This window comes from Pelodiscus sinensis, chromosome 12 (genome assembly GCF_049634645.1).
Source record: "Pelodiscus sinensis isolate JC-2024 chromosome 12, ASM4963464v1, whole genome shotgun sequence".
Lineage (NCBI taxonomy): Eukaryota > Metazoa > Chordata > Testudines > Trionychidae > Pelodiscus > Pelodiscus sinensis.
The window spans coordinates 2,584,937-2,611,903 of record NC_134722.1 but is presented as its reverse complement, the minus strand read 5'-3'; the positions used below and the strand labels follow the sequence as shown (position 1 = coordinate 2,611,903).

General features: G+C 58.1%; 2 protein-coding genes across 2 annotated transcripts; one reads left to right on the top strand and one right to left on the bottom strand.

Moving 5' to 3' along the window:
- The first annotated feature begins 10,368 nt into the window (after positions 1 to 10,368).
- On the top strand, positions 10,369 to 13,416 carry LOC142831172 (histamine H2 receptor-like). The gene is made up of 2 exons (XM_075940716.1): positions 10,369 to 11,122; positions 12,275 to 13,416. The coding sequence occupies exons 1-2, from the start codon at positions 10,369 to 10,371 to the stop codon at positions 12,583 to 12,585; spliced, it is 1,065 nt and encodes a 354-aa protein (XP_075796831.1). The 3' UTR covers positions 12,586 to 13,416.
- A 2,479-nt stretch (positions 13,417 to 15,895) lies between these two features.
- LOC102446432 (sulfotransferase 2B1-like) lies at positions 15,896 to 21,769 on the bottom strand. Its single transcript, XM_075939836.1, has 6 exons — positions 21,594 to 21,769; positions 20,465 to 20,673; positions 19,824 to 19,950; positions 19,400 to 19,494; positions 18,886 to 19,066; positions 15,896 to 16,799 (listed from the first exon to the last, which is right to left on the bottom strand). The coding sequence occupies exons 1-6, from the start codon at positions 21,730 to 21,732 to the stop codon at positions 16,684 to 16,686; spliced, it is 867 nt and encodes a 288-aa protein (XP_075795951.1). The 5' UTR covers positions 21,733 to 21,769; the 3' UTR covers positions 15,896 to 16,683.
- Positions 21,770 to 26,967: the final 5,198 nt, after the last annotated feature.

The following is a 26,967-nucleotide window of genomic DNA, read 5'->3' as shown; positions in this document are numbered from 1 at the left end:
CAACGGCTGTCTGCTGCCGCCTCCCCCCTACCACCTAGTGAGCATCAGGCTGTGTTCCATGAGCTGGGGGGGCTGTCTGCTAGGGCCCCTCATCCCCCCAGCCTCCTGCTCTATTCACAGCCCACACACTCTCTCTCTCTCTCTCTCTCTCTCTCTCTAAAGCAATGAAGAAAACAGCCTCCACCCCCCATTTAACTGGGAGGAGGCTGGGAGCCGCTTATTTCATAGGACAGCGATTCAGCAGTGGAACCCCTCCTGTTCCTCGCATTTCAAGAAGGATGGGGAGAAATTGGAGAGGGTCCAGAGAAGAGCAATAAGAATGATGAAAGGTCTAGAGAACATGAGCAGGCTGAAGGAATTGGGCTTGTGTAGTTTAGAAAAGAGAAGACTGAGGGGGGACATGACAGCCGTTTTCAGGTATCTAAAAGGGTGTCATGAGGAGGGAGAAAACTTGTTCATCTTGGCCTCTGAGGATAGAACAAGAAGCAATGGGCTTAAACTGCAGCAAGGGAGGTTTAGGTTGCACGTTAGGAAAAAGTTCCTGTCAGGGTGGTCAAACACTGGAATAAATTGCCCAGAGAGGTTGTGGAATCTCCATCTCTGGAGATATTTAAGAGCAGGTTAGATAAATGTCTATCAGGGATGGCCTAGACAGTATTTGGTCCTGCCATGAGGGCAGGGGACTGGACTCGATGACCTCTCGAGGTCCCTTCCAGTCCTAGTATTCTGTGATTCTATGACTCTGCGAGGGATCCCCTCTTTCTTAGGAGCAGGGGAGCCCAGACAGCTGTGCTGGAGGCCTCGTTTCTAGGTATGTGGGTGGATCATAAATACTGGACACTGACCCATCTGGCCTATTGTACAGCTCTTTTGCACCCCCAAGGCCCATTTATAACGTGCTCACCATGCCAGCAGGCACCAACCTGGACCATGAAAAAGCAGCTTTATTAACTGGGGGGAGAGTCACACACACACACCCAGCTAAGGGGAGATCTTATAATAGAGGAGAGGATAAAAGGCACTGGTGGAAAATACACACACACACAGAGCTAGGGGAGATATAATAGATAAAAGGCACTGGTGGAAAATACACACACACACAGAGCTAGGGGAGATATAATAGATAAAAGGCACTGGTGGAAAATACACGCAAGCAGCCTGTGCTTTGGTGGGCTGAGAAGGGAAACACTAAGGAACGATTTCCCACTTTGTGATGGGCGACAGGTTTGGTGCCGAAGGCAGCCAATGAAGGATGTGTATTCCCTGCATTGCATGGTCACCCCGAGACCTCCTAGCCCTGGGCTTCTTAACCATCAATAACCCTCAGCAAGACAGCTTCAAAGACACACATGGCCAACCCTGAAATGTGAGCTCGGAGATCTGGTTCCGGGTGCTCATTCAGCCTAGTGCTCTGAGGGGAAAGCAAGGAGGAACGGTCTCTGATAATTGGAAACTGTGAGATGCCCCATAAACTGCAATGAGAAAACCACTGTACCTGACCCAGAGTGAAAGGCGAAAGACGCAGAGAGGGCATCACGCTATGCAGCTACCTGGCCTGGGATCAGCAATGAACATAGGACCAAACCCCAAACAGCTCTGTCCTGGAGGTTTGTGCCTCTGCCCGAGGGGACCAACTCTTTTCACATTTTGGCAACACTTTGTTGCACCAAGAAATTCTCATTCAGTTGAGCTGTGTGTGAAGTTCCAGAGTCAGAGCCCCTCCTGGGTTTCGCCATCTGTTTGAGCACTAAGAATGCTTTGTTCCTACGGGTGCCCCACAGCTTGGGGGGAGGGCATTGCAGCCTCACCCCCTCTTTCCAAGGAAGCTTTGAAGTGGAGGCAGATTGCCAGATGTTGGGCTGGACAGAGTCAGGAGGAACCCGGCTCGATGTGGGGATCCCGTGGCATGTTTGCTCTGGAACGTGAGCAGATCGGTCCTGGCTGCTATTAAGACAGACTCAGCATGAATCCTTTAATGTCATTTTTACCGTCACTTTTTCCTGCTGATAACTACAGCATACGGCTCTAGCTGCACGACTAATAAGGATTATTCCTACCATTTAAGTCTTCTGTGACCCAATTTGCCCCCCAACAAGGAGAATTCAGCAGCAGAAACAGATATTTACAAGCTGGAACAAGAAAGCCCATTTTATAGGTGCTAACTTGACTCATTATAGATAACTTAACCTTGGGCTGCCGCCGGGTAAAGCAAAAAGCGAGCAAATTAGATAGCAGGATAAAAGGGACTGGCTGTGCTGATGAATGTTCAAAAACCAGACAAATCACCCAGCTGGACTTTAAAAAAGAACCATTTCTCCCATTAGATCAAAGGCCCAGCTCAGATGGACACAGAACGCTTCAAGCACATGTTCACGCAGGGGACCCCAGCTCAACAGAACAAGGACAACTGGCTTTTTCCCCGTGTAAAGTGAGTGGAAATACACGCAGGCCCCAGAGGGTTTTGGAGCTGGTCTGGAAGAAACCTTTTGGGCACTTCTAAAGGGCGTCGGGCGCAGGAGAGACTCCCTCAAGGGCACAGCAAGCATCCTTCCTGGTATTATCACTGCCAAGAAGCCAGGCAGAGTGAGTGATCATCGTCAGGGCACGCCAAGCCACGGTGAGCCCCACTCGCCAGCTGCGCGGCTCGGCACACTGCGCATGCGCAGACCATGCTGCACGGCTGTGCCAGCGTGTAATCTACTCGCCACAGGCGAGTAGGTTCCACTAATTATCGAGCCCTGATCATCATTAATGCAGAATGGTGCAGACCAGAGCTGAGGACAGGCCTCATAATCCCAAGTCCCTTTGCTGGAGAGACCACGGGAAACTTTTACATCAAATCAGAACAGAAGGAGGCTCTCTGGGGTTGGGTTCTTGTTGTTATTGAGCAGAGGAGCAAGGGCTCCTGGGGTGCGTCTACACTGCACCCGGCGCTCCAAACAAGCTGCGCAATTTGAGTTGCTTATTTCAAGTTAATTTTGAAATATCTTATTTCGAAAATTGGTGCTGTACTTATTTCAAAATAAACTGCTATTCCGAAACGTCCCTCACTCCTCATGCAATGAGGTTTACAGGGAGATCGGAATAGCGAGCCTTTTAGATTTCAAAATAACAGGTGCACTCAAAAGATGCGGAACCATTATTTTAGGATGCCTCCAGTATCCCAAAATAATGCTGCAGTGCAGACATAGCCCTGACAGTTGGCAATGGGGACAGGAGGAGCTTTTTTCTACCGGCCAAGTATATTCCTATTTTCAGTACCCTCCGTTGAACTGCGGTGGGCCCTGAATACCTTTCTCCCTCACCGCAACTGAACCTCCCAGGGGCCGGACCCTGAACCAAGAAATTTTCTCAGTTCACACTTGCCTAGAGCCATTTTTTTTCTCCTTTGCAGGTGTTTGAAGCAGCTTAAACAATAGGTCTGTCTTTGCAGAGACATAGACAAGGAAGTGGGTGTGGAATTGGAAACTGATGATATCCGAAAAGCGAGGCTCTCAGGCTGTGTTCAATTGTGCTTCAATAGGAAAGTCCTCTGATTCAAACACACCTCTTATGTTCTAGGGAACGAGCTTTGAAGAGAGACTTTAAAGAAAGCACCTTTGCTGGAGATGGGTAGCAAAATAATGAGTCTAATCTCTTTGCCTAGAGCAGCTGGAGAGAAAAGCAAACAGGCAGGGAATTACAGCCTCTCATAATCGCGGCATGGATCACGCTCCACAAATCCCTGATAAATTGGGGCTTTCAGACATGTTTCTTTTAAAAAGGCAATTCCTGCCCCCACACTACTTACTCGGTTAACATTGCACAAGAATGACAGCGCTCGCCAAGGATACATGCTTCTCAGACACAGCCGTAAATCTCGTCTGGTTCTAAAGTTTCACTGTCCCAGGGTCTCCTGCACCAGAAACAAGGCACCGAGATAATCCAGCTGCACGGGACGTTCAGCCAGATGTGGTGCCATTCGTCATGATCATGAGGGTTACCCAGCAGCCTAGGGACTAAGGGGTTAACTATACCTACCCAGGTAGAGTCAGCCAATAGGAACGTAGGTAGGCATTTCAAACTAGGACAAAGGAATTGTGGGGTTTCCTTCCTTTGTCTCTGAGGCAGTTTCTCTCCAGCTACTGAGGGAGTCAGACAGAATGTCTCCCTCCAAGAATAGACTCTTCACTCTTCTGTAAGTAGGGTAAAGTTTAGATAAATCCATTAGGTTTTATTGTTTTATGGATTGGGAAATGGGATCGGATGTCTGTGCATTTAAAATGGGTTTTTCCTCTCTTTTGCAACTAAGTTTGGGCCCATGATGGCATTCCCCATGGCTACGTCTAGACTGGCATGATTTTCCGGAAATGCTTTTAACGGAAAAGTTTTCCGTTAAAAGCATTTTCGGAACAGAGCGTCTAGATTGGCACGGGCGCTTTTCCGCAAAAGCACTTTTTGCAGAAAAGCGTCCGTGGCCAATCTAGACGCGCTTTTCCGCAAAAAAACCCCGATAAACATTTTCGCGTTCGGGGCTTTTTTGCGCAAAACAAATCTGAGCTGTCTACACTGGCCCTTTTGCGCAAAAGTTTTGCACAAAAGGGACTTTTGCCCGAACGGGAGCAGCATAGTATTTCTGCAAAAAGCACTGATTTCAGACAGTAGGAAGTCAGTGCTTTTGCAGAAATTCAAGCGGCCAGTGTAGACAGCTGGCAAGTTTTTCCGGAAAAGCGGCTGATTTTCTGGAAAAACTGGCCAGTCTAGACACAGCCCATGAGTATATTACTTTGCAACTTAACCATCTAGTCCAGTGGTCCCCAACGTGGTGCACGCAGGCACCATGGTGTCAGCCGGGGCATTTATGTGCGCCCACAGAATGATCTGGGCCGGCCCCACCGCCGGCGCATGCGCGGCGCCATCCCTGGGCGCACGGCGCATGAGCAGCCCCGCCCCTGGGTGCCAGGCACATGGGCAGCCCCGCCCCCCAGACGCACGGTACATGAGAGGCCCCACCCCCGGACACCCGACAGCTCCAAAAGTTTGGGGACCACTGATCTAGTCATTATGCCTGCAACAGGAATATTGTGGTGATAAAAGTTCTTTCTTTTCTTTTCTTAACCTGGCATTGGTTCATTTTTGTGTCCTCGTTTGTACTTTAGGGGTGAGATTTCCCAACTGATCTTCTTATCATTACTTGGGTGGTGGCAGTGGAGTTTTTATCCCCAAAATCTAGGTTAAGATTTTGGGGGGAAGTTTTTTACCAAAGCCTGGAAAGAGAAGGTTTTGGGGTACGTTTGCATGCCCCCACTCCTGCATTTATCATGCCAGAGTGGGGAAGGAGCCTTGACACCATCCCTGAGTAGCTCACATCGGCAGCAGCTTATCAGATTCTCTTCTAGAGTGCACGGCCATTGCTTCTGTTCCTGTTTACCCGACTGAGACCCTCACCCATCCACAAAAAAGCTCTCCGTAGGTTCTATTAGGACTTTGCTGGCAATTTGACCAAATGCTTCTTCCAGCAGTGGGACTGAAGAGGGACACGCCATGTGGCCTACTTAGCACACTTCAGATGGAAAGACTGACAATGCCCCAAACCCACACTGCCGCTAACAGGGAATGCCCCCTCTGTGACATCCTATCAGCCATTCCTTCCCACGACGGTGAACTTCCAGGCAAAGAAATCAACCAGGCCATGATCTCTAAGATTTGGTACAGAGGACAGACTCTCCCAGATGAACATTAAGGCTTTAATATAATACATTGCTCTTCTCTAACTCCTGAAAGAGCTCCATTGATAGAGCTCCACAAGTTCATGGTGGGGTGGGTTATTCTCCCTTTGCAACTGGGGAATCAGAAGCAAGAGATTAAGTGGAAAGTCTGCCAACGTGGAAAACCAAATCCAAGTCTCCCGACAGCAGGTTTTCTACCTTACCCACAAGACCCTCCTTCCTTCTATCCGTGTCTTTTCACCTGTCCCGGTGCACCTTGTCACCACAGCTATCCTCTAGCCAGGATGGCTCCTATTCAGAACTTCTGAGCACTCCACAGTCCTGTTTGGCTACTCAGGCTCAACCTTTGCCATGCCATGCACCATGCCACCTCTGTAGCACTACCTGCCTGCCAGCCATCTTTAACCCGACCCTTGCTCTCAATATCACTTACTGCATCTTCAATTCTGCTACCAAAATAGTGGGAATGAAACCCTCCCAGTGCTGCACAATCTTGGCTGCATCTGGTCCAGTTTAATTTCTACTGAATCGTAACTGCAAATTCATAGAGGTGATAATTGATAGGCTCCTTGTGCCAACATAACAAACCACTTTCAGCATCCAAACATTAACCACACAGGGACTCTTTCCAAGCCAACATAAATGTAGCTTTGTTTGTTACAAAACTTGACTGGCATTTTATGGGCACGGACACACGTGTCTGGAAAATCAGAGCACATCTAGTCAGGCAAAGGGTTAGAAACAGAGTAGCAAGCTCACAACATACTTCACTTGTCTTAAAACCGGAGCGCTCTTCCACCCAAGTGCCAAAGATCCTCACAGTACTCAGTGCAGTCACCCACGTTAAGTTACATACCCAGGGGGTGCCACCCAGATGGCACTGAATAGTCTGAAGGGGAAAGAAGGTAAAGCCATTGTAAGGGAATTAAGAGAGTGCTTTTCTCCAGGAAAGCTGCTTTAGTCCACCAGTGGCAAGAGCATACGATTTTGAGCTGTGGTGCCATCCAGGTTCTCATATGTCCATTTGCACTGTAGAGTCTTCATACAACACTAGAGGGCTGATTTGCACTAGAGTGCCTAGTGGCCATGGCCAAGATCAGAATTCAGCTGCGCTGGGCATGGAACAAGCACATAGCAAGAGACAGTCCCTGGCCCAAACAGTTTACAAACTATCTAGACGAAGTACGGGAAAGGAAACAGGGTAAGTCACTTGCCCAAAATCAAACAACAGACCTGTTGTTAGGTCTCCTAACTCGCAATCCAAAGCCCTAGCCATTAGCTTCTCAGTGCTACGTCTTCTTCCATGGATGCAGACAGTGCATTTTCTCCGCCTTCATCTCTTACTGAGATAGGGATTTGGATGACAGTAAACTGTCTCCAATCTCTCAAATAGCAAGAACCAATACAGCTGTAATACACAACTAATGCTCTGAAATTCAGCCTAATAAGAGAGAGGTGAGAGGAGAAAGCATCAATGCAATGAGTTTTCTGGTTCTTTTGGATTCCCAGGAACCTATGGAAACTGAGGTAGCGGTGATGGCCGTGAGCCTTTTGCACTGAACTAGGAGGTCATGATTTTTCTTCTTTAATACACACTGCACTGAGATCCAATTCAGTGTTGATTCTGTAAGATCCTAGCTGTAAGATACTAGCTCTCTGATGCCTGTGATTAAGATCAGTTGAAGGACTTCTTGCTGATACAGACCCAATGTTATTACATGATGAGACCTTTGGTCTTCAAACTCTGTACTCTAAAAGACAAGGACAGTTACAGCCTGTTTTATCTGAGATAAGAGATACTGCTCCTGGTACATTGCCAGCATGGCTCTTGGTTGAACAGACTGGTCAACCCAATGACTATGAACCAGGTTTTTCTGCAGATGTCGAGAGTACGTGTGGGCAGGACGATGAACCAGCCCAATGAGCACCAGGCCTTAAAATCTCCAGAACAGGGTGAAGGAAGCCCATGAATATGCTCTTCAGAGCAGTTGGCGCTCCAGTCAAGAGAAGTGGCAAATCTTCAGCTTTTCTCCTCTAAATTCTTTCCTTCAGCCATTGATACTGAACAGTTTTCACCTCAAATATCAGAGGGAAGGATCTGGGGCCAGAAACAAGTTCCTGTACTCTCACAATTACTTCCTATCTAAACCAATTTGGAGAAAGACCCAAAAGGAGAGAGGGCAAAGGGCAGAAATTCCTGATTTCATCCTCTCATGACAAATCATTAGCCCATCTCCTGCTGCTTCTTCTGTTCCTGAGTAGCTTCACTTTTAAGAAAACACCACGGTCCTGTTTGATTTGCCAGTCATCTTGGTGGCAGTTGTGCAAATTCCTGGGAACTGACTGCTCCATCAGATGGCCTGGGGGAAAACATCACAAATGCAAACAGCTTGATGGGCATCACACTTTTGTTTCATCACCTCCAAGTGAGAGCAGGGAGAAAGCCATGGGAGCCAGGCTTTGGGTTTGCTTTCCAGCATCACCAATTGAAATGTGTGATCCAGGGAAGGTGATGTAGAGGGGAATTTTCAAAAGTGCCTATGTGGCTTAGGAGCAGGAGTCCTGCTGACTTTCAGTGAAATTCATGCTAATAAATTACTCAGGAATGTTAGATGACCCCATCCTTAATCTATACATGCCTTCGTTTCCCCAGCTGTTTGAAAATGGCAGACACTGAGAAATCCAACTGTTTACACTTCACAATCAACACCAATTTTAGCAATGTGTTTATTTATGAGCAATGGCACACTGCAGAGCTGTAGCATACAGGGAGTGACTCTGTCATAGAAAGCCATGTCTCCAAGGAGGACTCAAACTCAGTGTTGGACAGGGCTAGCTGAATTCAGTATTTAATCTAAAGATGTGAATTGGAGCATGCAGCTCCCTTCTTTGCGTTATGCCCTTTAAATCTTCAAGTCAAAGCTGGAGAAGAGATAATAGATGAAACTCAGCCAAAGTTGCATGTGGCACGGGCGCACACAAGCCTAACCCCCCCCCCCCCCCCCATCCAAATACACCATTTAATATCCTCGCTTGTCCTGGGCATGAGCAAACTGTGAAGTGTTACAGCTGCTACTGGGCTATGCTTTGAGCCAATATCTCCCCCAACTCCCTTTGCTGTGCAGGACCTTGGTCTGCCCCATGCTGCCAGCTGCCACACCTGACTCTTCCCTGGGAGCCCAGCCATTGTTTTCATTCCTGTGGGGAATGCATTTTGTTCCGTGCACCAAGGCACCACTTGCGGAAACACAGGCCACCAGTGAACCTGCACTCTCCTGGGTGGCCGCCCAAGCGCTCAGCTGGCAGGGCACCCAGGAGCCCAGCCACTGTTCCCATCCCTGTGGGGGATACATTTTGTTCTGTATGCACAAGCATGTGCACCACCCGTACAAACAGAGGCTGCTGGCGAACCTGCATAGTCCCGGGCAGCCGCCCAAGTGTTCAGCTGGCAGGGGACCCAGGAGCCCAGCCACTGTTTCCATCCTCGTGGGGAACACATTTTGTTCTGTGCGCACAGGCATGTGCACCACCTGTAGGAAAAGAGGCTGCTGGCGAACCTGCATAGTCGCACGCCTGGGAGCCCAGCCACTGCAGAACGCATTTTGTTGTGTGCGCACAGGTATGTGCACTACCTGTAGGAACAGAGGCTGCTGGCGAACCTACATAGTCCCAGGCAGCTGCCCAAGTGCTCAGTTGGCAGGTCAAGTGCTCAGCTGGCATGGGACTCGGGAGCCCAGCCACTGTTTCCATCCTCGTGGGGAACACATTTCCCTTGTGGAGAAGGCATTTTGTTGGGTGCACACAGGCATGTACAGCACTCGTAGAAACAGAGGCTGCTGGCGAACCCGCATAATCCAGCCACTGCCCCCCTAATGGGGAACGCATTTTGTTGTGTGCGCACAGGCAGGTGCACCACCCCTAGGAACAGAGGCTGCTGGCGAATGCGCATCGTCCCAGGCGCTCAGCCGGCAGGGCACCCGGGAGCCAGCCACTGCCCCCCTAATGGGGAACGCATTTTGTTGTGTGCGCACAGGCAGGTGCACCACCCCTAGGAACAGAGGCTGCTGGCGAATGCGCATCGTCCCAGGCGCTCAGCCGGCAGGGCACCCGGGAGCCAGCCACTGCCCCCCTAGTGGGGAACGCATTTTGTTGTGTGCGCACAGGCAGGTGCACCACCCCTAGGAACAGAGGCTGCTGGCGAACCCGCGTGTCCCAGGCGCTCAGCCGGCAGGGCCCCCCAGTGGGGAACGCATTTTGTTGTGTGCGCACAGGCAGGTGCACCACCCCTAGGAACAGAGGCTGCTGGCGAACCCGCGTGTCCCAGGCGCTCAGCCGGCAGGGCCCCCCAGTGGGGAACGCATTTTGTTGTGTGCGCACAGGCAGGTGCACCACCCCTAGGAACACAGGCTGCTGGTGAACCCGCGTGTCCCAGGCGCTCAGCCGGCAGGGCCCCCCAGTGGGGAACGCATTTTGTTGTGTGTGCACAGGCAGGTGCACCACCCCTAGGAACACAGGCTGCTGGCGAACCCGCATGTCCCAGGCGCTCAGCCGGCAGGGCCCCCCCCCCCAGTGGGGGACGCATTTTGCTCGGCGCGGGGGCGCACCCCCCGGCCCGCCCGCGGGCTATATAGGCGGGGGGGGGGCCGGCGGCGCGCTCGCCATGGCGCCCCCGCTGGCGGGCGAGGAGCGGCTGAAGCTGGCGCTGATCGGCGCGCTGGGCGCGCTGGTGGCGCTGAGCAGCGCGGCGGCGCTGGCGGGGCTGGGCCGGGCCGCGGCGGGCTGGCGGCGCAGCCGGCGCCTCACGCTGCTGTCGCTGGCGGCGGCCGACGCGGCGCTGGCGGGGCTGGTGGTGCCGCTCAACCTGTACGGCGGCCTGGCGGGGTCAGGCGCGGCGCCGCCCGAGGGCTACTGCCGGGCCGTGGCCTTCGTCAGCGCCAGCCTCTTCGGCGCGGCGCTCTACGCGCTGGCCGGCGTCTCGCTCGAGCGCTACGTCGCCGTCTGCTTCCCGCTGCGCCACGCGCGCCTGCTGGGCCCGCGCCGCCTCGCGCTGCTGCTGGCCGGCGCCTGGCTGGGCCCCGCCCTGCTGCTGCTGCCCGTGGCCCTGCCCGGCCGGGCCGCCGTCCTGCGCGTGCGCTTCTCGCGCGCCGCCCTGCTGTGCGAGCCGGACTACGCCTCCAACGCCGCCTACGCCGGCCTGCTGGCCGCCGCCCTCTTCTGTCCCGCCGCGGCCACCGTCACCTTCGCCAACCTGCGCCTCTGGCAGGCGGCGCGCGCCCAGCGCCGGCGCGGCGGCCGGGCGGGGCTGCGGCCGCTCCGCCTGCTGCAGCTGGACGCCGCCTCCCGGGTCCTAGTGCCCGTCGTCGTCGCCTTCTACGTCTGCTGGGCGCCCTGCATGGCCACCATCCTGTACAACGGTGCGCGCCCGGCCGGGGGGGGGCGGGTTAGTGGGTGGGGGAGGGGAGCAGGAGGCAGTGGGGTGGAGTGGGGGAGGGGCGGATTAGTGGGTGGAGGAGGGGAGCAGGAGGCAGTGGGGTGGAGTGGGGGAGGGGCGGGTTAGTGGGTGGAGGAGGGGAGCAGGAGGCAGTGGGGTGGAGTGGGGGAGGGGCGGGTTAGTGGGTGGAGGAGGGGAGCAGGAGGCAGTGGGGTGGAGTGGGGGAGGGGCGGGTTAGTGGGTCGGGGATGATGCAGAGGGCAGTGGGGTGGGGGAGGAGAGCCGGGGGCGCTGGAGTGGGACGAGGTGGCTGGGGGAAGACATGGCGTATCGATAATTGAAAGGGGGTGAGCTGTGGTGCACTGGTGCTGGGCTCCCTTAGCAAGGCTGTTTTGGGCCCCCGCACAAGGAGGATGCAAGGGGTTAAGTGGAGCCGCCTCGGAGCCATTGGGGGTTGTGTGTCCGTCAGGCTGCATCTCCAACCAGAGCTCACGCCGGGGTTGGCTGCTTCCCCAACGGGCTCAGTTCTGGGCAGCACAAACAAACTCTGATTTGAGCTTTCTAAGCCAACCTCCTGCCTTCGGGAGTCAGAGGTGTGTAACCTTTGGGGCTGGCGATACTAGGATCAATCCCTGAGAAGGGTCACCTCAAAGCCACGCGCTGGTGGTGGTGATAGGTGCACTTGGCCTGTGCTGGGGGACAAGAGAGAGCCACAGCCAAGGGTGGGAGCCAGGCTTAAAGTGGCCTGGCTTTGAATGCTTGCCTAGGAGAAGTGAGAGGTGGGGAATCCTGTACACGGTTTTTGGGAGGTGGGTGCTGCAGCAAAAATGAATCTCTAGATATTCTTCCCCCCCCCAAACCAGGGCCAATGATTTCTTCTCTGGACTGTCCATCCCCCAGTTTGGTGCAGCTGGTGGGAGACTGTTCCCCTCTACTTCCCTGGAGCATGGGGAAGAGGTAATGGGCCCAGCTGGGGCAAATGAGGGTCTAGACTGGAGCCTGACACCAGTGAGCCAGGCTGGGGTGGAGCGGAGGCTGTCCACAGTGGGTGGGGAAGGACCATCGGGTCCCACTCAGGCCATGAGAGGCCCCGTGTAATGGGAATGCTCACCCGGGGCTCTCCCTTTCCTTGCAGCGATCACAAAGGACAGAGTTCATGAGTGGCTGGAGTTCGTGGCTCTGTGGCTGCCGAGTGGCAGTGGCTTTCTCAACAGCTTTGTCTACTTCTGGACCAACAGGAACTTCCGGCACAAGTTCCACAAGCTCGGGTGCAGGCTCTGCGGGCCCTGCCCCAGAGCTGAGTGGGAGCAGGACGGGCACAGGGTGGTTACCATCAGTGCTGCGGTGGAGAAGAGCAGCAGCCAGCCGGCCCTCCTCCCGGACCGCTCCTGCAGCGGGTCTTCTACCAGCATCCTGCTGCCCAGAGAAGCACAAACGAGCCTTTGAACTACTTTGGCACCTTCCGCGTCAGCTGCAGTGTTTACAGTAGGTCTTCTCTGTGCTGCATCCCAGACAGTGTGAGGGGCAGCTTTGGGGCCTGCCAGCCATGCTGCCTTCACTCCGTGCTTGGCTTTGTCAAGAGCCTGTCACAAGCCTGAATGCTGGTGCTTCCTCCTGGGGCTGCTCTGGCTATGGGAAAGGGACTTGCGAGGCGTCACCAGAGGCGGCCAAGTGGCTTTTTGCAAGCGTCACCAGATGGTGTCAGTGGAGAAATAGTGTTTGGGTCAAGGAGACCTTGCTGAGACGGGGCTTTGTGTGGGAAACTGGTCACAGCATGGATGTGAGTGTCTGCTGTGAAAGAAACAGGACGCTCTCCCGGAGCTAAGAGCCCTGAACCGCCCTCGCGGGTATAAAGTCCTTGCTGCCCCGCTCTGGGGTACTGCAGATCACAGGCGACTGCATGTCTGATCAGTGCAGTGTGACAAGGTCACCCTCTCGCAAACAAGCCGGGTCACTCTAGAGTCCCAGACAGGCTGGCAATCACTGGCTAGTACCAGTCTTGCAGACGGCAGAGCATAGCTTATGGGCAGCGTGGAAGGTGCAAAAGGGAGTCTCAGGCAGGTATTGCATTTCAGGCCCCACAGGAGTAGTTCTGAGCCCCGCCCAAGGGCCTGCTGTATTGGTTTGGCTGAGGATTTGCCTACCTCCATTCACCAGACTCAGCTCCTGCCTCCAGCTTTGTTTACCACCCTTGCTGGGTGACCTCCCCCCCCTCACTTCACAGGCACCCTGGGCCTACAAAGACAAACTCACTGTGCGGGGGGAGGGGAGGATACTTCTATACTATTGAAGAGAAAACCGCAGCTTCTGACATGGCTCTGTCTGCCTGGTTTTAACACCCTTTTACCTGCCAGCCTCTGCCATCCAAGCGTTGGGGTTTTTAAGAGTACGTTTTAGTAAAACGGGCTAAATTCTCACCTTCAGTATGTCTGATCAGTTGGGATAAAGGACTCCAGGACCCCACAGGAGGGGTGCTTCAGCGAGCCCCCTTGCTGCCAGAATTGATGGGCATGCGCTTCCAAACTGTGCTCTCAGGTAGAGGGAGGGAGATGGGTCACCTCTCTCCTCTGCTATATGGCTGGTAGCTGAATGTCCCATCCCAACTGATGCTTCTCCTACTGGAACTGCCATATCTGCACTTTGCTGGCCCACTCCCCAGAAAAAAGCCAGGAAATTGACGTTTTATAATTAGCTACCCAGACTTTTGATGACTTGCACTGGTAATAGGGAAGGGTCAGAAGATGGAGCGCTTAGTCTTTCTGGTTGTTTCACTGAGCCCTCTGGCCTGGCTAACGTGAAACAGGAGAATGGAGGAAGTGAGCAAACCCACCATGTCGCAATCCAGGAAGTGCTAGTGGGGTTAAGGCCCTGAGCAGTTTTTGTTCTTTTCAAGGGCTGAAAGAAATTCACCTTGCAAATCTCCCCTTCCAGCAGAAGGCTGGGTTTTCTCCTTGTCAAAAAACCCCTTTTTCTTAAAGTGAATCTGATGTCACCAGGCAAGCGGTAATGCTGCGTTATAGTAAATGGCCTTCGCTCTCCGTTGGGACTTAGAGAATTTTTTTCCTCTTAATGTTGGATTGTAAATTGCCATTATATCTGTTCACCCTCCCCAGTGTTCCTGCTACTCGTTCAGGGCAGGCTGACATTCTTCCCGCCCCGTGATTTCTCTCTCAGGGACTCATGGAAACGGTGACAAATTGAAACAGTATTTGTAACTGACTTGATCAAGTGTATTGTCTGAAAAGCTCTGCTGTAGAGTACTCCTGTCCTGTGTGCACCCAACCCTCTTGAAATGCACTGTTGTTTTTTATTATTCAGGTATGCTTTTATCTCTTGGGTTTGGAGCTGTCTATAGGTAGGTTCTCCTCCCCTGCAAGCTTAAATATTATGTTTCTGGGAAAAAATATTAAATTGAAAGGACTGTAAATAAAGGATTAGTGGTTTAACTTCAGGCTCAGTGTTTCCTTGCCTGGCTCTGGACAGCAAAAGTGGCGAATCTGCCAAGCCAAAGAAGTCTGGCGTAAGGGAAATGGGTTCAGTTGAGCAGCTGTTTATGGTTGGGGTGGTGGTGGTCATGGGGCTCAGAAATAGAATTGGGAAGCCAAGCCCCAGAGGAATTTGTTGTGTGGCGTAAAGGACAATAGCACTGCGAGATCTAGCATAAAGGTGGCTGGAATGATAATAAATGACAAATTACCATGAGTGGAACTTCCATGGTCTAGCATAGGATGGAGGCAGTTCTGTGCCTGCTGTCAAGCTTCTGGGAGCAAATTTGCCTGTTTTCCCATGTAAATTAGGTACCCAACTGCACGTGCATCTCTCTTGCTCTAAAAAGTGTGGTCCCTAAAACGTCCTTGATGCTTTGACTTCCTGGGCAGGAAAAGCAGGCTGAGGCTCACAGAACTGAGTTCCAAACTCTCTGGGAGGAGAACTGACATTCTAGGAGCACCAACCTGTGCACGGGCCTTTCAAGGTCTTATTTTGACATGCAGAGAAGGAACGCAGCAGCCATGTTCTGGGCAGCTCCATGCCCCGTTGTAGGTGGTGTGTTTAATGAGCTTGTTTGCACAACCATCAGCTTTAGTTCCCTGCCCCTTGGGGTGATAAGCTTGATGACAGGGCAGTCTGGTTGCATGGAGGTCTCTGTTTATCAAAGATGCAGCTGCCTGGCCATTCAGCTACCCTGGGGTGCTTTGCCTACATCTTTGGGGGGGTTATGTGTGTCTGGCATTGTTTCATGTCTTCCCCTGGGCTCCCTTCCCTTTGTTTAGCGCTTCAGAGGGGTAGCTGAGTAGGGGTTGCCAGGGGGTCCGGTTTTGAACTGGACAGTCCAGTATTTAAGCTTTCTGTTCAGGAAACAAACTGAGAAAATAGAAATGTCGGGTATTTTCTAAATCAGATGTAATGTCGATTGTGATGGAATATCAAGTGTGTCCAGTATTTTTGTTGAAACGATCTGGCAACCTTACAGCTGAGTGAGTCTGTACCTGGAAAAACTTAATCAGCAACCAGTGAAGATGAAGAAGCGGGGGGTGCCCTCAACAGCTGATGAGCCAATCTCCATGTTTTGTTGGTCTTGCCGCTTCAGCCTATTTTTTTTTAAGTGGATTGGCCACATCACCCTTGGCCTGCCGCTGGGTTTGCGTGTTGATGCTCCAGTGAGCTCCTATGTGAAAGCTGTACCGTTTCCTCCTGTCCCCGCCCACAAGGCCCAGTGCCAGCCCTTTGATGGCTTTCCAAAGAACTTGCCAGACGCTTACCATGGAATGAACTCCTTCATTAATTACACCCCAGCAGTGAGATACAGAAACCGGTTCTGCTGGCACCAGTGCCGCCCTGCGTCCCAAGGCGTACTCGGCGCCTTCGAGAACCATGGCAATGAGACCAGTCTTACACCCCACCCCACCCACCCCCCGGGCCATGGCAGTGGCTGTGGGTTGCGTGGCCTGCAGGCTGGCGGCCCCTGCTGGGCAATCCGCTGCTTCCCTATGTATAAATACAGCTTATTGAGGAATTGCAAGAGCAGCTCTGCTTTTCTGAAGCTTATCTCAGCTCGGAGACAGGAAAGCCTGGTCTCCTATGACCTTTCAGGGGACTAGCAGCCACCACTGCTGCGGCCCGTCCCCGTCTCTGCCCCCGCGGCCGCTGCTTCCTTTTTTCTGGCCACAGCCGGTGTTGTGCAAAGTCGGAGGAGGACGGGAACGAATGAGCCTTCTTCTGCAGGGTCTCCAGCATGAAGCCAGGGCAGCAGCCTTCCTAGGGGCCTGGCCTAGCCCAGGAGGTGCTTGTTTTCAGGCAGGGCTGGGATGCTCACAGCTGCGTGCAGGGGAATATTGGGCAGGAGCTCGTGTCCGTGGTTGTGACCATGACGTTGCATCCAATCTCCTGCACGTCCCCCCCTGCACCTCCCAGCCTTCTCTGCTAGCTGGGGTGGGCTGGAGGGAGGCCTAGTACATGTTGCCTAGCAACGTACAGGGAGTCCCAACCCTAGACAAAGCCCCTGCCCTGCCCCCTTAGCTGTGCCCTTCGCTGGCGCAGCCTCCATCAGTCCATGGCCCAGTGGAAGCGCAGGCTGGAGTCCTGCATCTCCTCCTTGTAGATCTTCTGGAAGAGCATGTTCTGCAGTGGGCTGAAGTGGTCCTTCCAGTCTCCCACCATCCCTGGAACAGAGGAGGCAATGCAGAGTGACACCGGGAAGGGTGCCCGAGCCAGGTGGCTCCCATAAGGCAGACTTGCCAGCCTTTCCCCGGCAGGGGCCCAGACGCCAGGGGGATGGGCGCAAGGGGCCTACTGAGGGGGCACGCCTTCACACTGCAGGACACCTGCCTCCAGGAGTGCCCTGCTCCTCCCCCTCCCAGCCCTGAAAGCCATGGGGCTGCAGCAGGGTGCCGCTTGGCTTTCCTAGCCGTCCCGGAGGAGGAGTTACTGGGGTCCCTGCAGCCCTGCGTGGGTTACATCAGCCCCTGCCCGCTGGACTGTGGGCATAGAAGAGCAGGGCATGCCTGGCTCCTTTTGACTGAGCACGTCTACCGCAGGACATCACAGTCCTGTCTGCTGGCTTTGGCTCCCGCCCAGGGCAGCCACGGAACAGCCAGTGGTTCCATCCTGCCTCGGGGCCGGAAACTCAGCCATCCGTGGCACGCCCACAGCAGCACGGGGGGGAGTGAGAGTGAGAAGCCAGGGCTGAAGGGAGCGTACCAAGTCCCTTTTGTAGAATCCTAGCACACTAGAACTGGCAGGGTCCTTGAGAGGTCATCAAGTCTAGTCCCCTGCCCTCACAGCAGGACCAAGCACTGTCTGGACCATACCTGACAGGTGTCTGTCCCACCTGTTCTTCCATATCTCCAGGGATGGAGATTCCACAACCTCCCTAGGCAATTTATTCCAGTGTTTAACCACCCAGCAGGAAGTTTTTCCTCCTGTCCAACCTCAATGTCCCTTGCTGCAGTTTAAGCCCATTGCTGCTTGTCCTGTCCTCAAAGGCCAAGGAGAACAATTTGTCTCCCTCCTCCTTGTGACATCCTTTCAGAAATCTGAAAATCGCTATCGTGACATCTGTCTTCTCTTTTCCAAACGAAACAAGCCCAGTTCTTTCAGTCCCTCCTAGGGCATGTTTTCTAGACCGGTCATCATTTTTGTTGCTCTTCTCCAATTTTTCCACATTTTTCCTGAAATGTGGTGCCCAGAACTGGACACAAGACTCCAGTTGAGGCCTAATCAGCGCAGAGTAGAACGGAAGAATGACTCCTTGGCTATGTCTACACTGGCGAGTTCTTGTGCAAGAACAGCAGTTCTTCTGCAGAGCGTGCATGCTACCTGCCTGCTCTTGCGCAAGAAGATTTACAGTACGGTGTGGGAAGAGAGGGCTTCTTGCGCAAGAGCTACGCTCTTTTCTAACAAGTGTAAGGCCTCTTGCGCAAGAGGGTAGTGTGGATGTGCGGCAGGGGTTTCTTGCGCAAGAAAGCCCTATGGCTAAAATGGCCATCAGAGCTTTCTTGTGCAAGAGACCGTCCACACTGCCATGGATGCTCTTGTGCAAAAGCACGTGGCAGTGTGGATGTGTTCTTGCACAAGAGTTCTTGCACAAGAACCCGCCAGCGTAGACATAGCCGAACTGTTTTGCGGAAGAGTTCTTGTGCAAAAGGTCTTCCACAAGAGTGCATCCACATTGCCATGTGCTTTTGCACAAGAGCTGTGCTTTTGTGCAAGAGCGTCCATGGCAAGGTGGACGCTCTCTTGCACAAGAAAGCTCTGATGGCCATTTTAGCCATAGGGCTTTCTTGCGCAAGAAATTCATGTTGCCTGTCTACACTGGCCTCTTGTGGAAGAGCTCTTGTGCAAGAGGGCTTATTCCTCGTGGGGAGAGGAGTAACTCTTCCGGAAGAAGCCCTGCTTTCCGACGCTGGACTGTACATTTACTTGCACAAGAACACATGTGCAGTGTAGACTCCACAAGTTTTTGTGCAAGAACAGCCATTCTTGCGCAAAAAGCCGCTAGTGTAGACGTAGCCCTCGTGTCTTGCTCACAACATTCCTCTTCATGCCTCCCAGAATCAGGTTTGCTTTTTCTGCAACAGCATCACACTGACTCATATTCAGCTTGTGGTCCACTCTGAGCCCGAGATCCCTTTCTGCCGTCCTCCTTCCTAGACGGCCACTTTCCGTTCTGAAATCGACTGTTCCCCCCTAAGTGGAGCCCTTTTGCCGTTGCTGCCCTGGCCGGGGCTGGGACTGCTCCCCTCTCACCTTTCCTCATGAACCTGCCCTGGCTGTGGTCCATGATCTCGCAGGGGATGAGAGTGTAGTTCACCATCGCGTTCTCCCGCATGGAGGAGAAGCTGCAGTGCTGCTCGATCGCTCGGATCTCCTCCGGCTGCAGCGGGAAGCCCAGCCAATCCGCGATGCGCTCGACAGAGCGACTCAGATCCTGCCAAGCCACAGCGATGGGCAGTTAGTGAGGGGGCCCCCCAGCAATTGGGGGCCTGGGCCCCTTCTCCAGGGCCTCTGGCTCAGCCAGGAGGGGTGATGTGAGTGGGTCAGGTCACAGGGAGAAGGTCATTTGCCCCAGGCTGTACTGGGAACCAGCCTGCCCCTGACCAGCCCCGAATGCCTGTTAGTTGCTGACCCACGTGCCAAGGCCACTGGGGCGCGGCCAGAGCTCAGCTCCTAAAGCTCAGGCCAAGGAGCAGCTATGGCAGGCGGGCCATTCAGCTGCCCCCGGTGGTGCCCCAAGGCAGCCGGGAGCCTGGGGCTCACTCACCTTGTGCAGTTCCTCGTAGGTGATGTAGAAGAGATCCAGGTCGAGCTGCTGGCCGAGCCAGCCCTTGATGTGCTGGAACCAGGAGCCGTACTGCACTGCAGGGTGGGAGAGGCAGGATTGAGAGGCGGGTCTGGCCTGGGGACAGCTCCTGCTTGCCCACACCCGAGCCAGCGCTGGGCCCGGGGGAGCCTGCCGCCAACCCTGCGCCTAGCAGTAGCCTTGGTCCTGGCAGCCTGGAGCCAGCCCTCAGCCCCACTGGCTCAGCTACCCTGCAGCCCTGTCCTGGGGCACTGGACTCAGGCCAAGCCCCACACATGAGCGTGACCCACAGGAGGGAGGAGGCAGCCCCGTCCCTGGCGGCGCGTAGGGTGCAGCCCTCCAAGCAAGGGAGGGCGGTGGAGAAGGGCGGGGGTGATCCACTGACCTGTGCCATCCAGGAAGTGCAGGAGGAAGTCTTCGAAGGAGCCGGGGTCAGGCAGGAACTTGGCCATCTTGTGGAAATGATAGAAGGAAACCACGACGTCCTTGGGGTTCCGGGCCACGTAGATCACCTGGGAGCAGAGGAAGGACGCCGGTGTCAGACGGACACACAGACGCCCGGGAGGCGAGCCCTGCCCTGCTCTAGGAGGGCGGCTCCACCCGGCTGCCCTGAGCTGGGGGATTTGCCCCCTTGCCCTTCCCAAGAGCCCGTCTGCCGGACTGTCCCCTGAACAAGGGGGTGGGACCCAGCATCACAGCCTTGGTGCCTCGGAGCAGCCCGTTTCGCCAGCAGGGTGCTTACTCAGAAAGCACCAGGGGAAGCCCCTTTCAGCCACAGGCTTACTCAGCCGGGACAGACCCGCCCAACCTAGGGCAATCCCAGGGGGGGGGGAGATGAGACTGAGACACTGCCATAGCGGGCCGGGTGTCTCTGGCACCCATGTGAGTCGTCTTCTCTGCAGGGCCTCTCAGCCGCGCCCAGACCTGAGACAAGCCCCCATAGAGCACAGCAGGGCCACGCTTGTGCCGAACCTCGCTCGCCGCCGGCCCGCCCCTCCCCAGCCGGGCCAGGCCGCCCGCACTCACTTTGGCTTTGGCTTGCCTCAGCGCCGGGGCCAGGACCTGGCAGGGGAGGTGCGTGGTGATGAGGCGAGGCCCCCCGGTCTCTGGCAGCACGTCCCTGAAGTACGTCTGCTCCAGCCAGGGCGCCCTGGCCCAGTTCGGGATGGTCGTGGCTGATTCCGGGTCCCCCTTGCTGAGGATCAGGGTCAGGATCTCCTGCATCCAGGTGGTGCCTGGAGGAGACAGGAACAGCGTCACCAGCCTGCCCTTCCCTGGGGCTCCCGTCCTGCCCCAGACAGAGCGGAGGGACGGCCCGGGCAGCGCGCCAACATTCCCAGCTTCGCGGGGAGGGGCCGGCTGGAGCTCTAGAGAACAGAGGGAGCGAAGGCCTAGAGTGTAACGGGACTGGGCTGATTGACACTAGCTGGAGCCGGGAGGGTTTGCGGAGGGGGAGGGAGCTGGCGCCAGCCTAGGGCTGATGAACTCCAGACTCTGTCCCTGCCAAGCCAGCTGAGCCAGGCCTCAGGCGAGGAATGCCGGAGCCCAGCGCCAGCCCCATGCCAGCTGGAGCAGCCCCCCGCCCGGCTCCCCCCGGCCAGCCCCTCCCTGGGGTCTCAGCTCTCAGCCCCCATTGGCTGGCGTGTCTGCGGGACAGCGACTGCCCAGAGGTGTCTGCGCTCGGCTCCCGCTGGCACGGGGGTCCCTGCTCTGACCCCCCCCCCCGCAGTGCTGGCTGGGGGGACAGGCAGGGTCCTCACGGCTGCTCTGCTGGGGGCGGGCGGCCCTCCCCCTCCAGCCCGCGGCAGTGGCACCCCCGGCCCTGCTGAGCCTTCCCCACACCTGCCGGGTGCCCACGGGGGTCGGCGCGGCAGGCCAGGTGTCCGCTGTCGGGGTGGGGACGCAGCTGAGCTGGGGGCCTCCTGGGGCCAGGCGGGGCTGGGGGCGGCTGCCCGGGCCCCTGGGGGGCAGTTGCTGGAGCTTTAGTTCCCCTCGCGCGTCCCAGCCCGCCTGGATGGCGGGGGAGCGGGAGGGGTGGCCCGGCCCGCCCCGCTCCCTGCCGCCAGACCCCGATACCGCTGTGGGCTGCGCAGCCCTGGCGCCGGGGGCAGCCCCCCGAGGGGCGGGGGGGCCCTGCCCCCGGCCGGGCTCTCACCAGACTTGGGGTAGGTGGCGATCAGCACGTCCGTGTCTCGGAACTGGAAGCCGCTGGCGAAGCGCAGGGACTCGGCCGTGTGCATGTGGCCCGGCAGCGCCACGCCCGCGAACGCCTCGGTCACCTGCATCCTGTCCATGCCCGGCCCTCGGAGCGCGCCGCGCCGCGCCGGCCGCTTAAATAGCCGAGGAACAGGAACCTCCCGGGCCGGCTTCCCCGCCCCCTGCGGGCGGGGGCAGGGGAGCGGCTTTCGCTCAGGGCCGGGCCGGGCCGCTGCCCCCAGCTCTGCCCCCCTCCGAACAGCCCCACCGACGTGCTCGGGCTGTGCCAGCGCTGGGGCCGGTGGAACTGCCTGGCCCTGGGGCGGGGCTGCTCGCCAACGTTCCCTCGCATTTTTCCCACACATGGGCGGAATAAATGTTCGTCTGTGCACTGGGGCACGTGTGGATGTGCACCACCAGGGCGAACACAGGCTGCCGGCCGTGCACCACCGGTGCGAACACAGGCTGCCGGCCGTGCACCACCGGTACGAACACAGGCTGCCGGCCCTGTACCACCGGTACGAACACAGGCTGCCGGCCCTGCGCCACCGGTGCGAACACAGGCTGCCGGCCGTGCGCCACCAGGGCGAACACAGGCTGCCGGCCGTGCACCACCGGTACGAACACAGGCTGCCGGCCCTGCACCACCGGTACGAACACAGGCTGCCGGCCGTGCGCCACCAGGGCGAACACAGGCTGCCGGCCGTGCACCACCGGTACGAACACAGGCTGCCGGCCGTGCACCACCAGGGTGAACACAGGCTGCCGGCCGTGCACCACCAGGGTGAACACAGGCTGCCGGCCGTGCACCACCAGGGCAAACACAGGCTGCCGGCCGTGCACCACCGGTACGAACACAGGCTGCCGGCCGTGCACCACCGGTACGAACACAGGCTGCCGGCCGTGCACCACCGGTACGAACACAGGCTGCCGGCCGTGCGCCACCAGGGCGAACACAGGCTGCCGGCCGTGCACCACCGGTACGAACACAGGCTGCCGGCCGTGCACCACCAGGGCGAACACAGGCTGCCGGCCGTGCACCACCGGTACGAACACAGGCTGCCGGCCGTGCACCACCAGGGTGAACACAGGCTGCCGGCCGTGCACCACCAGGGTGAACACAGGCTGCCGGCCGTGCACCACCAGGGCAAACACAGGCTGCCGGCCGTGCACCACCGGTACGAACACAGGCTGCCGGCCGTGCACCACCGGTACGAACACAGGCTGCCGGCCGTGCACCACCGGTACGAACACAGGCTGCCGGCCGTGCGCCACCAGGGCGAACACAGGCTGCCGGCCGTGCACCACCGGTACGAACACAGGCTGCCGGCCGTGCACCACCAGGGCGAACACAGGCTGCCGGCCGTGCACCACCAGTGTGAACACAGGCTGCCGGCCGTGCACCACCAGGGCAAACACAGGCTGCCGGCCGTGCACCACCGGTACGAACACAGGCTGCCGGCCGTGCACCACCAGGGCGAACACAGGCTGCCGGCCGTGCACCACCAGTGTGAACACAGGCTGCCGGCCGTGCACCACCAGGGCAAACACAGGCTGCCGGCCGTGCACCACCGGTGCGAACACAGGCTGCCGGCCGTGCACCACCAGGGCAAACACAGGCTGCCGGCCGTGCGCCACCGGTGCGAACACAGGCTGCCGGCCGTGCACCACCAGGGCAAACACAGGCTGCCGGCCGTGCGCCACCGGTGCGAACACAGGCTGCCGGCCGTGCACCACCAGTGCGAACACAGGCTGCCGGCCGTGCGCCACCAGTGCGAACACAGGCTGCCGGCCGTGCGCCACCAGGGCGAACACAGGCTGCCGGCCGTGCGCCACCAGGGCGAACACAGGCTGCCGGCCGTGCACCACCGGTACGAACACAGGCTGCCGGCCGTGCACCACCGGTACGAACACAGGCTGCCGGCCGTGCACCACCAGGGCGAACACAGGCTGCCGGCCGTGCACCACCGGTACGAACACAGGCTGCCGGCCGTGCACCACCAGGGCGAACACAGGCTGCCGGCCGTGCACCACCAGTGTGAACACAGGCTGCCGGCCGTGCACCACCAGGCCAAACACAGGCTGCCGGCCGTGCACCACCGGTGCGAACACAGGCTGCCGGCCGTGCACCACCAGGGCAAACACAGGCTGCCGGCCGTGCGCCACCGGTGCGAACACAGGCTGCCGGCCGTGCACCACCAGGGCAAACACAGGCTGCCGGCCGTGCGCCACCGGTGCGAACACAGGCTGCCGGCCGTGCACCACCAGTGCGAACACAGGCTGCCGGCCGTGCGCCACCAGTGCGAACACAGGCTGCCGGCCGTGCGCCACCAGGGCGAACACAGGCTGCCGGCCGTGCACCACCAGCGCGAACACAGGCTGCCGGCCGTGCACCACCGGTGCGAACACAGGCTGCCGGCCGTGCGCCACCGGTGCAAACACAGGCTGCCGTCCGTGCGCCACCGGTGCGAACACAGGCTGCCGGCCGTGCGCCACCAGGGCGAACACAGGCTGCCGGCCGTGCACCACCGGTACGAACACAGGCTGCCGGCCGTGCACCACCAGGGCGAACACAGGCTGCCGGCCGTGCACCACCAGTGTGAACACAGGCTGCCGGCCGTGCACCACCAGGGCAAACACAGGCTGCCGGCCGTGCACCACCGGTGCGAACACAGGCTGCCGGCCGTGCACCACCAGGGCAAACACAGGCTGCCGGCCGTGCGCCACCGGTGCGAACACAGGCTGCCGGCCGTGCACCACCAGGGCAAACACAGGCTGCCGGCCGTGCGCCACCGGTGCGAACACAGGCTGCCGGCCGTGCACCACCAGTGCGAACACAGGCTGCCGGCCGTGCGCCACCAGTGCGAACACAGGCTGCCGGCCGTGCGCCACCAGGGCGAACACAGGCTGCCGGCCGTGCACCACCAGGGCGAACACAGGCTGCTGGCCGTGCACCACCGGTGCGAACACAGGCTGCCGGCCGTGCGCCACCGGTGCAAACACAGGCTGCCGGCCGTGCGCCACCGGTGCGAACACAGGCTGCCGGCCGTGCGCCACCAGGGCGAACACAGGCTGCCGGCCGTGGCTGCCGGCCGTGCGCCACCGGTACGAACACAGGCTGCCGGCCATGCGCCACCGGTGCGAACACAGGCTGCCGGCCGTGCACCACTGATACAAACACAGGCTGCCAGCTGTGCACCACCAGTGCGAACACAGGCTGCCGGCCGTGCACCACCAGTGCGAACACAGGCTGCCAGCCGTGCGCCACCAATGCGAACACAGGCTGCTGGCCGTGCACCACCGGTGCGAACACAGGCTGCCGGCCGTGCGCCACCAGGGCGAACACAGGCTGCCAGCCGTGCGCCACCAATGCGAACACAGGCTGCTGGCCGTGCACCACCGGCGCGAACACAGGCTGCCGGCCCTGCGCCACTGGTGCGAACACAGGCTGCCGGCCCTGTACCAACGGTGCGAACACAGGCTGCCGGCCGTGCACCACCGGTACGAACACAGGCTGCCGGCCCTGTACCAACGGTGCGAACACAGGCTGCCGGCCGTGCACCACCGGTGCGAACACAGGCTGCCGGCCGTGCGCCACCAGGGCGAACACAGGCTGCCGGCCGTGCACCACCGGTACGAACACAGGCTGCCGGCCATGCGCCACCGGTGCGAACACAGGCTGCCGGCCGTGCACCACTGATACAAACACAGGCTGCCAGCCGTGCACCACCAGTGTGAACACAGGCTGCCGGCCGTGCACCACCAGTGCGAACACAGGCTGCCAGCCGTGCGCCACCAATGCGGACACAGGCTGCTGGCCGTGCACCACCGGTGCGAACACAGGCTGCCGGCCGTGCGCCACCAGGGCGAACACAGGCTGCCGGCCGTGCACCACCGGCGCGAACACAGGCTGCCGGCCCTGCGCCACTGGTGCGAACACAGGCTGCCGGCCCTGTACCAACGGTGCGAACACAGGCTGCCGGCCGTGCACCACCGGTACGAACACAGGCTGCCGGCCCTGTACCAACGGTGCGAACACAGGCTGCCGGCCGTGCACCACCGGTGCGAACACAGGCTGCCGGCCGTGCGCCACCAGGGCGAACACAGGCTGCCGGCCGTGCACCACCGGTACGAACACAGGCTGCCGGCCATGCGCCACCGGTGCGAACACAGGCTGCCGGCCGTGCACCACTGATACAAACACAGGCTGCCGGCCGTGCACCACCAGTGCGAACACAGGCTGCCGGCCGTGCACCACCAGTGCGAACACAGGCTGCCAGCCGTGCGCCACCAATGCGAACACAGGCTGCTGGCCGTGCACCACCGGTGCGAACACAGGCTGCCGGCCGTGCGCCACCAGGGCGAACACAGGCTGCCGGCCGTGCACCACCGGCGCGAACACAGGCTGCCGGCCCTGCGCCACTGGTGCGAACACAGGCTGCCGGCCCTGTACCAACGGTGCGAACACAGGCTGCCGGCCGTGCACCACCGGTACGAACACAGGCTGCCGGCCCTGTACCAACGGTGCGAACACAGGCTGCCGGCCGTGCACCACCGGTGCGAACACAGGCTGCCGGCCGTGCGCCACCAGGGCGAACACAGGCTGCCGGCCGTGCACCACCGGCGCGAACACAGGCTGCCGGCCCTGCGCCACTGGTGCGAACACAGGCTGCCGGCCCTGTACCAACGGTGCGAACACAGGCTGCCGGCCCTGCGCCACTGGTGCGAACACAGGCTGCCGGCCGTGCACCACCAGTGCAAACACAGGCTGCTGGCTGTGGGCACCTGAATCTCTCCTGGGCGGCCACCCGAACACTCAGCTTCCAGGGATCGCTGGTGGCTACCCCGAGAGCCGTGGTTATAGCGAAGGAATTGTGTGTGTAGATCAGGGCTTGGCGGTGGGGTATTGACTCAGGGCAGCCTGCTAGACCCCAGGCACGGGCCCCACCTGGGCAGCGCCCTCTCTACTTACGGCTCAGCAGCCATTTCCCAAGTGCTCACCCCTCCGGCCCCAGAACAGCCTTAAGGAGGGCCCCCTGGGTAGCCACTGTCTCGTCACCCAGGGGGCCTGGTTTTGCACCAGATGGCCCTGTCCGCCAAGAATCACAGCAGGAGTCAGGTCAAGTCCCTTATATGACCTCAGCTGGACCTTGGTTCTCACACAGGAGACTCTGCTTGTAACCCGTCCAAACATGATCCGTCTGGAGGTTTATTGTGCAGGGCAAAGAAACAAGATGGAGAGACAAGGCTTAAGTAGCCAAAAGGTTGTAGACGCATCTTTGACCAGCACGCTGGTGGAAGCAGGGTCTGGAGGAATGCTTCCTTTGCAGCCA

Bases quoted from the DNA above. Each gene is read 5' to 3' on its own strand.
- LOC142831172 (XM_075940716.1), top strand. From the start codon at position 10,369: ATGGCGCCCCCGCTGGCGGGCGAGGAGCGGCTGAAGCTGGCGCTGATC. The intron at 11,123-12,274 runs GTGCGCGCCCGG...CTTTCCTTGCAG, and splicing joins GGCCACCATCCTGTACAACG to CGATCACAAAGGACAGAGTT.
- LOC102446432 (XM_075939836.1), bottom strand. From the start codon at position 21,732: ATGGACAGGATGCAGGTGACCGAGGCGTTCGCGGGCGTGGCGCTGCCG. The intron at 19,495-19,823 runs GTCAGTGGATCA...CCCACCCTGCAG, and splicing joins GCACTTCCTGGATGGCACAG to TGCAGTACGGCTCCTGGTTC. The intron at 16,800-18,885 runs GTGAGAGGGGAG...CCTCTGTTCCAG, and splicing joins GGGCAGGTTCATGAGGAAAG to GGATGGTGGGAGACTGGAAG.